This window comes from Notothenia rossii, assembly GCF_949606895.1.
Source record: "Notothenia rossii genome assembly, chromosome: 9".
Lineage (NCBI taxonomy): Eukaryota > Metazoa > Chordata > Actinopteri > Perciformes > Nototheniidae > Notothenia > Notothenia rossii.
Window position 1 is genome coordinate 72321267 of NC_136907.1, and position 14530 is coordinate 72335796.

Consider the following 14530-nt stretch of genomic DNA (forward strand, 5'->3'; position numbering starts at 1 on the left):
CATTTACATTGATTTACTTTCAACTTGACAAGTTTATTTTTTATTGAGTGATTGTGTTTTCTTATGTCCATTTTTTCCAATAACTTTTTTTTGTATTCTTATTGAGCTGCTTGGTAATAAACTGTAAATCAATAAAGACAATAAAACGCAACATGTAGGCTATAATTCTGTAGTATCACTATCTGCATTTGGCAGACCACCTGCTCCACTCACTCGAGCAAATGGAGACGAAATGTGTTTTCATTGAAGCATGTTGGCTCTTCTATTGTCTAACTATTGTCGAGGGTTATATTTAGAGAGAATGTCCAGCCGGCCAATCACAGAAAAGGACTTTTGCCACTCACTTATGACTCTATCCCTTTTGGCTTCAGCCCGCTGTAATATCAGCGTGGTTAAGTAGCTGGCTCTTGTGGTCGCAGATGGTCGCCGGGCAGAGGAGGGCAAACAGCGGCCAAGGACAAAGATACAGTTTAATGAATCTGCAGCTCAACATCCACTGGATCTGCTTTTGTGCAAACATATAACACAATAGAGAGAGGATACACAGCATACCCCATTCTGAATGGTGTACTTTACACAAGAATAGCAATTAATCTCTCCGTCTGTCTCTTTGTGTTTGAAGGGCGGCAGAAGAGAGGGGGGAATTCGGCTGTTGAGAAAAACATCGACCAGAGAAAATCCATTTCAATTTGCCAAATGCCAGCACAGGATTACTGACATTTAGCAACTGATATTTCCCCTGAAACTCAACGGCATCCCTCCATAACCCCATAATGGAGCTTCATCTCATCTGTAGTGATTACACATCATGACTGCTCACACGCAGACCATTTGAGTATATATAAATGGCAAGTGCAAGTTACTCACATCTGAGAATGTGAAAGCGTTCGACAGAAAGATGCAGGACGAGTGGAACAAACAGCGTCTCCGATTTTCTTCTCCACTTGACTCGACACACGTTTGTCCTGTGCAGAGATTTTTTCGAACAGTATTATTTGTTAAAGAAATATTTCTGCCGTAAAAACTTCTCCTCAAGGCTGCAGGAGACAGAACGAAGCGACGCTCGCTGAATATTGAAGTGGCTCAGAAACAAAAAATGAGTTTGTCACGTTTGGTGCCCTCGGAGAGATGAGGACTGAGATACCTTGAAGTTAAAAGAAGCATTGTTCTTACTGTTGAAGGTGATTTGCGTCGTCTTCTTCCAACACTTCTGTTACTCAGTCTTTTCATGCAACACCTTGGGCTTTTGAGAAATTGTCATAAGGGTTTTTTCTGACATTTCATAGGCAAAGCAATTACCTGATTAAAAGGAAAGGGTATTCAAAGTTCACCTCATAATGATAATTATTACAATAGTTATGAAACTTAAAGTTAGAAGACTTTTACATTTGAAAAGAAACCAGTAGATTCTAAGATATCATTACATTACATTACATGTCACTTGTTAGACGCTTTTATCCAAAGCAACTTCCATACTCAATACTGTGGGCAATCCCCAAAGGAGCAATTTGGGGTGAAGTGTCTCAGGGACACAACGACATAGTGACTGCAGTGGGGTTTGAACCTGTGACCCCTTGATCCGAACACCAACGCTCTATCCACTGTGCCACACACCTCCCTATCTTCAGTTTTAGTCCCATTTATAAGTCAAGCAAATGTTGGACCTTCCATAATGGATATTGGATTTTCCATTATGTCATTTTACAGTTTAACACAACTATTGGATTTTTGAGGTCAATGTCAAAATAGAGTGCCAGTGTTGTATTTAATATAGACAACATACATTATGACATTTTACGGCGTTAGAATCAACTTGTGAGTGATCTCTGGTGGACAGCTTTGTCTTAGAGACATTGTTTTCCATGTCTGCACTGCAATCATTACTTATCAACTCATATATAAACCAAATTCATACCGACTCCGTCTCCAAGCCAAGATAACAAAATGACTATAGCCAGGGTTCATACACTTTTTCACCAATGATTTTCAATGACTTTTCCAAGACCTTTACCTCAGTTTACCACTGACAATGGTTTATTTCAACATGGAACAGGAAAATAAGGTCTGCATATGAAACATGTTGTGCTTATCTAAAACAAACTTAGCTTCTACACAACTAAAATCTCTGACCAGCATAATACCTCATCAGTTAAATGCAATTTTACATTTTATTACTATACAGTATTTATTATCATTATAGTATAACTATTTTGGCGATTAGCTAAAATATAAATTATATTTGATGCAACTTTAGTAACATTTCCATGACTTTTCCAAAACTTTGGGAAAAATATTGTTTTCCAAAACTTTTCCAGGGCCTGGAATTTGCATTTTGAATTTCCAAGACTTTTCCAGGTTTGTAATGACCGTAAGATGTAGTTGTTTGTTTGACCGTCCAGAGTAAGAAAGCCCATTATTTAATCTTTTTCAGGACTACTTCCCATAATGATGTACTTATTTTGATCCTTGATTAATCCCTAAGGAAAAAACTTCAAATGTTTTCTGATTGTTAGAATGTTAGGATTTGCTGCTTGAGACTTCAAAAAAGTGATTGTTCATGAGCCTTCTCTGTCAGGGTGCAGTTTCAAGGCAATCTGTGCCATGCATAAGAAACAGGCAGACTTGTTATTTCCTTCCTCGGCTGCTGGACAAATAGGACACGTCGGATCGGATAAAGGATGTGTTTTTGCATTTGCTAGATATATTTTTAAGTCTCATTCTTAAAATTCCTGGTGTTTTGGTTGAGGGACGGACTGAATCCTCTTTGTCTAAAGCAGCAGAGATTTACCAGTGCAGCTTTTAGTTTTTCCATTAATCCTCTTTAGATTGTGAAAGTTCTCCCAGAGAGCTCCAGCGCCAGCATTGTGAAAATGTAAGTGGAGCAGCTGTTGCACACAATAAACAAACCAACCAGGTGAATCAGAGGCCAGCGAACAGCTCCGCTCTGTGGCACGCGCAGGTGTTCATGCTGGAAAAACCACAATAAGGTTCACATAGTCTTTTTTTACTCAAAGCCTCCGTGGTGCTGCTTGTTTACGTTGGTAAACTGAGGGGTTGGAGAGTGTGGCATTCAATGTGTGTGTGAAGGATCGAAGTGGGAGCGAGTCAGAGACAATAAAAAAAAACAAGAAGCAAACACCTGCAGGCGTCAGGGAGATCAAGAAGAAACCAGAATGAAAATCTGGCCACACAAAAACAACACAGTGACTACACAGCAGCACAGGTTCAACACAAATCAACAGCTCAGTGAACAGATGCACCATTACCCAGAGTACACTGTGGCATTTTGAACCGCTGCCCATTTCCTTTTCAAATAATGACCACAACAACAGAAAGTTCCAGGGCACAGACGGCCATTAAAAAGCTGACATGGGATTATATATTATATGAACAAAATGTACTAGCACTTTATTTAATGCCCTCACTTAACCACCAGGCCCCATTTGTTTCTGTCAACCTCTTCAGGACCAGAGCACAGGCTTCCACTGGGGATAATAACAGTGGAAACAAAGGAAACGTGTTATACCTGGCTTGGTCAAGAGTGCTCAGCTGGAGCAGAAATTATGACCACCTGGCTCCCACTGACACTTCCATCAGAGGAAAAGACAGAATCAAAGCCAGGGTATTCGTGAAACATATCGGATCTTGTCGACAAATTCTGCAATAGGATGAAAATTAATCCGAATGTGTCAAAGCTACAAATCAAGCTGAAAAAGCCGGTCTGGAGGGAGCGGGCGTGGCTCAGTTGGACAACACTAATGCAATTACAAGGGTTTTCTGCTTGCTCAGAGGCTCCGCTCAAGGGCGGGTTTGCAGAAAGCTCAAGGCGAACGGCGAAGACTCAGCCGTTACTCAGCGAGCCTAATCACGCCAACTCACTGGGGGAAAGCCGTGGCTGAAAGGATACATGCAGGATTACAGCGGCGTGGATCAAAATGAATGGGGCAAGAAATCATTTGTGAGCGACAGGTTCTCTTAAATTGAGATGCTAAATTGATACTTCTCAGAAGGATCTCACCTGCCCCTTCGTATGAGCAGCTTACAGGTCAGGGTCAGGTACGAAAGAAGCACCACTGGAGCTAAAGATGACTAAGTGTTTTGCTTAAGTACACTTCAGCAGGCTAAGTACTTGGACAATCTTCCTACTTAGCCTGTACCTCCTGCTGCCCCTTTTGTTTCTTCATAACTTATCTTTGGCAGTGAATTCTAAGCCAATTCTTTGGAGGCTAACTTCTTATCAGACACAGACTCTGCTGTTCGCTCTCGTCTGGGGTTTCAGCTCGTGCCGGTGCCAATTTGGGTCTGGCAAACAGCTACTAAGAAATCGGTATAATTGCCCAGAAATGAGCGCTGAAAGTGTGCCAGGGAGAGGGAAAAAAAGAATAACAAACAAGTAAAATAATAGTCTTATTAACAGGTTTAATAACGCAAGATTTAACTTGAAAGGCATTCTGTTGATTCAGTTTTCCTGCCTTGTTTAACAGATGAGAAAATAATTGCAAAGTTTAACTACTGACATTTAAAGTGGAGAATAAAAGGCAGTTATTGAAATAATAATTTATTTTACAATCAGAAATGACAAATAATTGCTCATTTTAGCTTCTGAAATCGGAGAATTTGAAACTGAATATTTTGGGGGTTTTGGAAGTTGGCGCCACCACATAACAATCTAAAGACATTCAACAAGAATCAAGCATTTTCTAATGTTTCATATGCCAAACGATTATTCAACAATACAAATAAGTTTAGGTTACAGCCCTAACATTTTTTATTTTGCACCAGAGCATTTTTTCTTCTTCTTTTGTGTTGCCACCTTCCAAACATTTCAAATCCCCATTTTGCCACATTTCAAATCCCCATTCTGCCAAAGCACAAACCAGATCACACAGATCTCTACTCTAACAGCTTTTTCACACCATGTCACATCACACACACACCAAGCACCCACTGATAACTCCTTCATACATACACAATGTGAAGTCCATCCGGCATTAGTCATTTCCACGCAGCAGTAAATTGGCAGATCAGCTCTTGGATCAAACCCCAAAGTCCACAGTTCTTCCAGGAAACCATCTGAGGATGCCATCCGACCACAAACGTCTGCTGACTTGGCCACAATCTCTCCGACTCACAGGTCGTGCTTACGGCATTCATTCGTCTTTAACCACGAGTGGGAGATTGCGGCTGAGTGGAGAGCGAAGTGTTAAATTGGTGTTAATCCTAATATGGTGTTTGACCCGTTAATCCTCTCTGTCCGAGTGAATGTGTGTGTGTGTGTGTGTGTGTGTGTGTGTGTGTGTGTGTGTGTGTGTGTGTGTGTGTGTGTGTGTGTGTGTGTGTGTGTGTGTGCTGCAGAGGGATCAGACAGACAAACACTGATGCCAGCTGATTATCTGAAAATGATCCATCATCATTCCAATAAGATTAACACAATAAGCAGAAGAAGATTAAAAAGTAGTTTGGATTCATTTAGGATCAGTGTCAGATAATAAACACCTTTGTTCACAGTCATGTGGAGGCATTTGGTTTGTTTTGGAGAGTTAAAAGTCACATCTCTGAGAATACCTCTGCTGAAGGTTAGGACTGAGAAGCCCACAGTGCGTAGAAAGTTCATTTAGCAGCATCTCGAATAAGGATTAATGAAATCTAGTTCAAATATTTGCGATTAAATTGCAATGCCTCGGGAAAGAAAAATACTGCAGAATCAACAGATTACATAGCATAGGCATAATGCACGTTCCCATCTGGTTCCAAAATCCATACATCATCTGTTTTTTCCAAACACAATGAAGTGTAAATCTAGAATAAGAGTATTGTAGGTAAAGCCTGGAATTGTTCTCAAGTCAATAGAGGCTAAGCACTCTGGACTTCTTCAATGAAATTGCAGGTAAATCTTCGACTGTATTGATTACACCGTGTGCACTTTGCTTTACCCCTGGAAGAACAATGGCAGATTAATAACTGCAGATAATCATTTTACCTCATGAATATTGGCTTTGTCCTCTTGATTTAGGTTCATTAAAGTATAAAACTTCAACCCTCGACATTTAAGCTTTTAACGGGCTCCTTTGAGAATCCATGTAAAGCAATAATGGAGCTTCTGGCCCCGAGGCTCTTTGTGAATGACATGTCATTTTATGCTGCTGACCGAGACTTAATTACAGAGTGGAAGATAATTTATAGGTTGCTATAACAGCTCTTTCATTAAACTTTGGGTGCCTTTTCTTTGTAATTTCGGTAAAAGAAGACCAAAGAAAAGAGCGGAGGAAAAGACCAGCGCTGGCAGCACCTGGAGTGATGATTAAATGATCCAGGATTAGAAGCTACCTGACTAACATGAGCAGCGAGGCGTAGTGGGATCAAGTCGCTTAAAGCCTAAGTCTCCACAGATGTTGATGAGATTTGTGGTGAGCGACGGCTCCGCTGGCCCAGTTGCTGCGGCCGCTGGATTAATGCCAGATCAGGAGCGAGGTTATCACCCTGGGTTACCACTGTGAATACGTTAACCTTTGCACTAGCGTTTTCCGCAGCAGTGTGTGTATGTGTGTGTGTGTGTGTGTGTGTGTGTGTGTGTGTGTGTGTGTGTGTGTGTGTGTGTGTGTGTGTTTGTGCACAACAGATGTAGGTTACATTACCATAATAAAGAAGCCACATGTTTAAATGGACCCGTCTCGCCTCAAAAGGGGTTTTTAAGAGAATGGACGGCAAACAGCGAAGCAGCAAAACAAAGACTTTCTTTAAGGTCATTCTGTGAGGGGAAGGTTCACAGAGTCAAACTTGACATTTGAGGAAATATAAAGGACTATAATACTGCAGCAATCTGGCACATATTCCCAATTTTTTTTAAACTGTGTTAAACCTTTTTTGGATTTGTGGAAACTTTTACTAGAACATTGCAGCCGGCAATTTTACAACTTGAACGAGTTCATGCTAGCTACAAAAACTGCTGACCGTGTAATCACAACATGTGTAATGTGCTTGAATTAGCTACCTATGCACTGCATTTGGAACCTGATGCAAACCAATGACGTTATGTACCGTGATTTAAGTCTTCCTTTTACAATAGTCAACATTTAGGAGTGCATATCATCATCCTTGGTAATGAAATGTTGACCAATAGCCAATATTGGTCTTAATTGACAATTGGCAGTAAGTGTTCAAACTGGAGTTCTGTAGTTAAATGTTAACTTTTTACAAAACACTTGCCGTTATGATTTTGGGGGACCGTTTCCTGTTTTTGTTCTACATTGATTCATATTTAACAGTATGATTATTGTATGAAGGGATCTATTAAAAACTTATAATAATGGAACTGTATGAACTGTAGCATTAAAAAGGAACCAGCTTTTCCTTGTGGACCCTATGCAGCCAGAACTTTTATACTAACGGAAGATCTCATGTAAACTTCACACAAGATAAAAAGAGAGAATGGCACAAAGGGAAATCTGAGCACGGATTTGATAACACTTTCAATATAACCCAGAGCCTCATTCAACATGCTTTTTATCAGTCTGCCTTCTGCTGTAACCCACACGGGACAAGAGGGACTCAGAGAAGTGCCATTCATCCCCGAAACTGTGAAGAACTGGGACACTCAGTGCATTCCCCTAGCTGTTACAACACCTTGACACACACAGCCGAATGTGTGTTTCTGTGTGTGTGTGTGCATTAATTAATTTGAGGTCTTCTTTGTGTGCCTTCTGCTTGCGTGTACCCGCATGAACCCGTCACAAAAACATGCTTTTCTGGCCCTTGTTCTGCCAAATGTAGTTGAGACGTGATGTAGAGCTCACCCTGAACTGTTATGACGGAGGACAACAGCCGCAGCCTTTCCCAGCTCCAGCTCAGCTCTTCACGGATGAACTCACTCCAATTAAACACTAGCTAACAAAGAGTGGAGAGCTTTCCTGCAGGCCTCGCTCAACACATGAACTAAGTCTCAGAGCGATAGTCACACAGCTCTCTCTGGTTTAAGCAATGCATCATGCACAGAGATGAAAAGTAGTGGAGTACTTTGTGCTCTACTTAAATACACTTTTGAGGAACGTGCATTTCAGAAGGACTCTGACTCCACTACATGTGTTTGACAGATATAGTCCCTAGTCACAAAAATATACAAGTGAATGAAATTGAATTTATTCAAGATAAAACCAGAGGCTTGTTTGCCCCCAAAAAACCTTTCAGATATTGTTTCATTTAAATATTCAGAAAGAGATCAAATTCTTCTATTTAAAAAAACATTTTGAAAAAGTGCAGAACCATAAATAATATTTGTGTGAAGCAGAATTTATATTCTTCTTCTTTTCTACCACATTATTTCTGTCATGACCCCACATGTATGTCATGACCCTTAAAAGGGGTACCTCAAGTGCGTAGTTGGGGATTTTTAAACTGCAATTTTCCAACATGGAACAATCTGGAATCATCACGTTTCGAGTAAAGTTTTAAGGAGTTTTTAAATTGAACAATAAGTGGATTACCACCCACCTGTTGCTTAAATGCTTAAAAAAGGATGGAAAGATCAAATATCGCAAACAACGTTTCTACGCTTTGCTGGGGTAGAAAATGTGGTTCGTATATGAAAGAAAATGTGACAAAAGCACAAAGGAAACCGACTTTGCTAAACAATCAGGACGACTTTGGGATTAAAACATCACTAATACTTCTGCTCCACTGAACACTCGAAAAACATAAACCTCAGATTAAAACATCAGATTAGTGTTGAGCGATTAGAAGACTAAAGATTCTTCAACTAATCCAGAAAACAAACATGAATCCCATAACTCAGCACATTTCCTGCATCGTCTTCAATTGTTTGAATCGTAAAATACATAAGATTATCAATTCCACCATCACACTAACGCATTATTCCTGCAGACAAAATTGTTAAAATGTACAGACCTGGTAGAATTCCAAACGGCACAAATCAAGGCAAAAGGCAAAAGTACGTTTTACCAGGAAACATCCAAAAAGTATTCACTCAACAAGTGGGGGGATATAATTCAAGGGGACCATTTCAATTCGAAATTCATAGGGTCCGTACAACCAGAAGAACATTTTGTATCTCAGCGATGTCCAGACATTAACCCTAACCTCTGGAGTGAGACTATGGAACAGTGTGAACATGGAGCTAAAGCGATGTCCAGACATTAACCAGTTCAAGAGGAAATACAGAGACATTATTTTCTCCAGGTACAGGGATGGGGAGGGAGTTTGACTGTATGTATCTATGTACAGTGGGGCAAAAAAGTATTTAGTCAGCCACCAATTGTGCAAGTTCTCCCACTTAAAAAGATGAGAGGCCTGTAATTTTCATCCTAGGTATACCTCAACTATGAGAGACAAAATGAGAAGAAAAAAAAAAATCCAGAAAATCACATTGTCTGATTTTTAAAGAATTTATTTGCAAATGATGGTGGAAAATAAGTATTTGGTCAATAACCAAAGTTAATCTCAATACTTTGTTATATACCCTTTGTTGGCAATGACAGAGGTCAAACGTTCTCTGTAAGTCTTCACAAGGTTTTCACACACTGTTGCTGGTATTTTGGCCCTTTCCTCCATGCAGATCTCCTCTAGAGCAGTGATGTTTTGGGGCTGTCGCTGGGCAACACAGACTTTCAACTCCCTCCAAAGATTCTCTATGGGGTTGAGATCTGGAAACTGGCTAGGCCACTCCAGGACCTTGAAATGCTTCTTACGAAGCCACTCCTTCGGTGCCCGGGCGGCGTGTTTGGGATCATTGTCATGCTGAAAGACCCAGCCACGTTTCATCTTCAATGCCCTTGCTGATGGAAGGAGGTTGTCACTCAAAATCTCACGATACATGGCCGCATTCATTCTTTCCTTTACACGGATCAGTCGTCCTGGTCCCTTTGCAGAACAACAGCCCCAAAGCATGATGTTTCCACCCCCATGTTTCACAGTAGGTATGGTGTTCTTTGGATGCAACTCAGCATTCTTTCTCCTCCAAACACGTCTAGTTGAGTTTTTACCAAAAAGTTCTATTTTGGTTTCATCTGACCATATGACATTCTCCCAATCCTCTTCTGGATCATCTAAATGCTCTCTAGCAAACTTCAGACGGGCCTGGACATGTACTGGCTTAAGCAGGGGGACACGTCTGGCACTGCAGGATTTGAGTCCCTGGCAGCGTAGTGTGTTACTGATGGTAGCCTTTGTTACTTTGGTCCCAGCTCTCTGCAGGTCATTGACTAGGTCCCCCCGTGTGGTTCTGGGATTTTTGCTCACCGTTCTTGTGATCATTTTGACCCCACGGGGTGAGATCATGCGTGGAGCCCAGATCGAAGGAGATTATCAGTGGTCTTGTATGTCTTCCATTTTCTAATAATTCAGGGCTCGACATTAAGGACTGCCCGATGGCCCGGGGCCATCTAGTATTTAGCTCGGGCCATGAAGCCTCACCTGCTGGTTGCCCGATCGGGCAATCTATTATACCAGTATCATGCAGCTCGCGGATCCAGTAATGAGTGACCCGACAGTAAAACTAAACATATCTATAACTAGTTTAGGTAGTTTGAGAGGTAATTAAAATAGCTACGTGTGATATTCTAACCTGAAGTGTGTGTTTTGTCCGCTCACCGCTGCATGTGATCATGCAGAGCTGCGTGTCGACTCGTCAGCAGCAGCTGATCTCTCTCTCCCATCAGATTAGGCTTCACTCGCGTTTATGTCCATATCGATCAGATCCAGCTAGTTCTAGCTAATGATATGACTACCTGCTTATTAAAAGACACCGTGACCTAAACAATAAGTGTCGCTATGCAACTGGGTGAGGCCACAAAGTATAGCGCAGCATTATGCATTAGTTTACATGCCCACCGGAACCCCGAGGCATTAGCAACAGATCAACGCACAATCAACGCATACAGCACATCTCTTTCTCCACATTAAGTGTTACACTTTAGAATTGACTACTCTTTTCTGTCACATACTCTTCTTGTCTGTCACATAAGTGGCGCAACTGAAGCGGTATTGCGCTAAAGGGAAATTATTTTGACTGGACATTTTGACCAAAGAGATTTAGATTTGCTCGCTAACGGGAACTCTGACGTCGCCATTGTGTGTGCTTCGCGGATGCACTCGGCTGCTCGGGTCTGCTCGGTCAGCTTCCGGATGAGGAGGCATTCCTTCGACCAACTTACAGTAGATAACATTACAAACATTTTGAACAGGGGCCATAATAGCGTAAATAATGTTTGTTTTGGCAGTTATAACTGCATGTAATGTTTTCTACTTTTTTACATCTGGGAAGGCATTTGCCTTCAACAGATGGAAAGTGTCTTGACCAACAACTTAAGTATTTATTATAGCTATGCAGGGCATGCAAGCGAGCAAACACAAACAAGTGAAATGAAGAATACAATTGAAATTGTAATATTGTGGTGGTTCATCTTATAATTCAGTCTAGAGAATGCACCAGACAGTATGTTAGACCTGCAAAAATCTAAATGTTCTAGGGGGAGGCCCCCCAAACCCTTCGTGCGTCATTTCGTCCGCGCGCATTTTTCAGGGCAATCTCTATTGGGCTCAGGGCCATCTGTAAATTAGCTTAGATGGCCCACAGGGCCATCTCCCAAAATCCTTAATGTCATGCACTGTAATTGCTCCCACAGTTGATTTCTTCACACCAAGCTGCTTACCTATTGCAGATTCAGTCTTCCCAGCCTGGTGCAGGTCTACAATTTTGTTTCTGGTGTCCTTTGAAAGCTCTTTGGTCTTGGCCATAGTGGAGTTTGGAGTGTGACTGTTTGAGGTTGTGGACAGGTGTCTTTTATACTGATAACGAGTTCAAACAGTTGCCATTAATACAGTTAACAAGTGGAGGACAGAGGAGGCTCTTAAAGAAGAAGTTACAGGTCTGTGAGAGACAGAAATCTTGTTTGTTTGTAGGTGACCAAATACTTATTTTACCGAGGAATTGACCAATTAATTCATTAAAAATCAGACAATGTGATTTTCTGGATTTTTTTTCTCATTTTGTCTCTCATAGTTGAGGTATACTTAGGATGAAAATTAAAGGTCTCTCTCATCTTTTTAAGTGGGAGAACTTGCACAATTGGTGGCTGCCTAAATACTTTTTTCCCCCACTGTATATGTATACTATATATGTATATGTGTATGTGTGTGCATGTATATATATATATATATATATATATATATATATATATATATATATATATATATACATACATATATATATATATATATATATATATATATGTGTGTATATGTACATATGTCAATTAACAAGTAAAGCAGATTAATAATAATGGTAACAATAATAATTAATAATAATAGTAATGATAATTATGTACAGATTATAAATAAATAATCTAGGGACAAGGGGGAGATTAAATAAATTATACTTCTTTTAACTCCTTTTCGAACACTAGATGTGGGACTGTTTGTTTAGCTAATGCTGTTGTTGTTGTTGTTGTGGTTGTTGTTGTTACTTGCAAAACAATCAAACAGAAGTCAACTGTTTGTTTCATAAACAAGCGTCTAACAGCAGAAAGTTGTGGGTTTTTTACTCGTGCCAGATGTTCCAGTGTATGTCTTCTCTGTCTCACTCCATGCAACAAGTTGGCTGGATCTAGTTGAGATGTTAACTATAGAGCAAGAAAAGACTAAAGTGTATAACTGCGAGGGCGCCGTGATGTCAGCAGCACTTTCCAGTAGCCTAATGAAGACATAAATGGGCTTTTGAGTCTGACTATCTTTACTTATTTATGTACCTAATAGCCATGAGAATAACAAGCAAACTGGCGTCCTTTCATTTAAAGTTACAGCTCATTTACTTTGTGTCCCACTTCTTTCAATCAGTCTGTGATTTGTACCACGTACTTACATGTTCTACGTTTGGCAATATAATATAATATTACAGTGTGTAATCTAGTGTGAAATTATCTCATGGCTCAGATAACAAAAACAGAGTAAGGAAGTTTGTAAAAGGCCTTTCTTTTGACTAAGATGTTTTTCCAGTGGGTGTGGGACCATTGGATCAGCTGAATAAGAAACTCCTAACTTTGGCCAAATACAAATAAGAAAACAACATGAAGTCTGACAACACCAAACTAAGACTGTGTTTACTATGGCACAACGTCTAACAAAAATAAACACATTCATTCATCTTTCACTGTCTTAATTACCTCCACAGTAAAGAGGGATCAATAACAGTGACACAGTCAATATTATTAAGATAGCACTCTACAATGTTTTTGACCAAATATTTGCTTTTACCAAGATAAAGTGCTTCTGTAGACATGAAAAGTTTGTTCATGAACAACTGGAACACAATCTCTCTCTTTGAAAAGTTTGTTTTATGTGATTTTGTAAATGTTTGGCATATGATATAACTTAAACAACAAGAGTTTGAGTGAAAGAAAACTGAATTATTAGCAAAGAACTATTTCATTATGTACTATTTATATCTGACAAGTTATGGTCAAAACAGTGAGACGAGAAACAAAAAATGCCTTGCCAACTTGTTTATGTTTTAAGTCACTTAGCAAGGGAAAGTGTCACTCAATGTTTTCAGCCTTTTAAAGATAAAGAAAACAATATATACTTGACAAGCACAATGCTTATACGTCACATATCATCAACAACATCTTCAGCTCTTACAGTGTTGTTCATATCAACATCTGTAAATAAGGGAGATTTCCTGAATGAAAATGAAAGGTAAAGGGTGAAACAGAGAAGAGGACAGTGGGGGTCACTGAGGAACTTTTTGTCAACTTTCTCCTCATCTGAGAAGGCCACAGTGGAGGTTGTAAACTCCTAACTCATCATGTGAACACCTGAACGTGTCATGTTGTGAACACAGCTGGCTGCATGGCCTGCATCTGCCTGCTTTGTATCACCAGAAATGACACACAGACATGGACTAAACGCAATAAAAAGATAAAAAACAAACACTATGGCCTGGCTATCCTTCATATCCACGAGCGAAAATCACAAATTCCGACTCCCCCACCCCAAAAAAAAGAAAGCAGAAGAGATTAAATTACCTCGCAGCATCAACACCATGAGCTCATATTTAACACAACATCTGCTGAAACGCACACGAAAGTAACGACCACCACGTCAGAAGCTGGTTTCACGCTTTTTTCCTTCATTTCCATTTTTTGGGAGGTGTAAATATGAGAGAAAGCCCTTCTTACCTTCCACATCCAGGCCATTCTTATTTCTACGCAGACAATGGTGGACTGCTTGTTTTCGCCTCTCCGAAACGCCGTTCCCCGCTTCCGTCTCCAAACGCATGTATTCACGCATGCACCGGGAGAGTGGATGCGGTGCACTTATATGCGGGCATCGGCTCCATAAATATTGGAGTGTGTACCGTTATTCGTCTCCTCTCTCGGGTTTTTTCCCCCCATGGAGCTGGCTGGGATCTGGAGCAAAGCTGAGATCCTATTGGTCGGTGCAGACGCAGAGCCCCGCCCACGCACGCGTCATGTGACCGCTGCTGGTTTCCTGACTTCTGCTTTTACATGGAAAGATGAGT

At 40.4% G+C, this 14530-nt stretch overlaps 1 protein-coding gene across 1 annotated transcript in view; it reads right to left on the reverse strand.

Moving 5' to 3' along the window:
* Positions 1-14412, reverse strand: part of st6galnac3 (ST6 (alpha-N-acetyl-neuraminyl-2,3-beta-galactosyl-1,3)-N-acetylgalactosaminide alpha-2,6-sialyltransferase 3) — a 79772-nt gene extending 65360 nt beyond the window's left edge. The window contains exon 1 of the mRNA XM_079651363.1: positions 14187-14412. Within this exon, the coding sequence (XP_079507489.1) occupies positions 14187-14204 (18 nt within the window). The 5' untranslated portion in view covers positions 14205-14412. The remainder of the gene's footprint in view (positions 1-14186) is intronic.
* Positions 14413-14530: the final 118 nt, after the last annotated feature.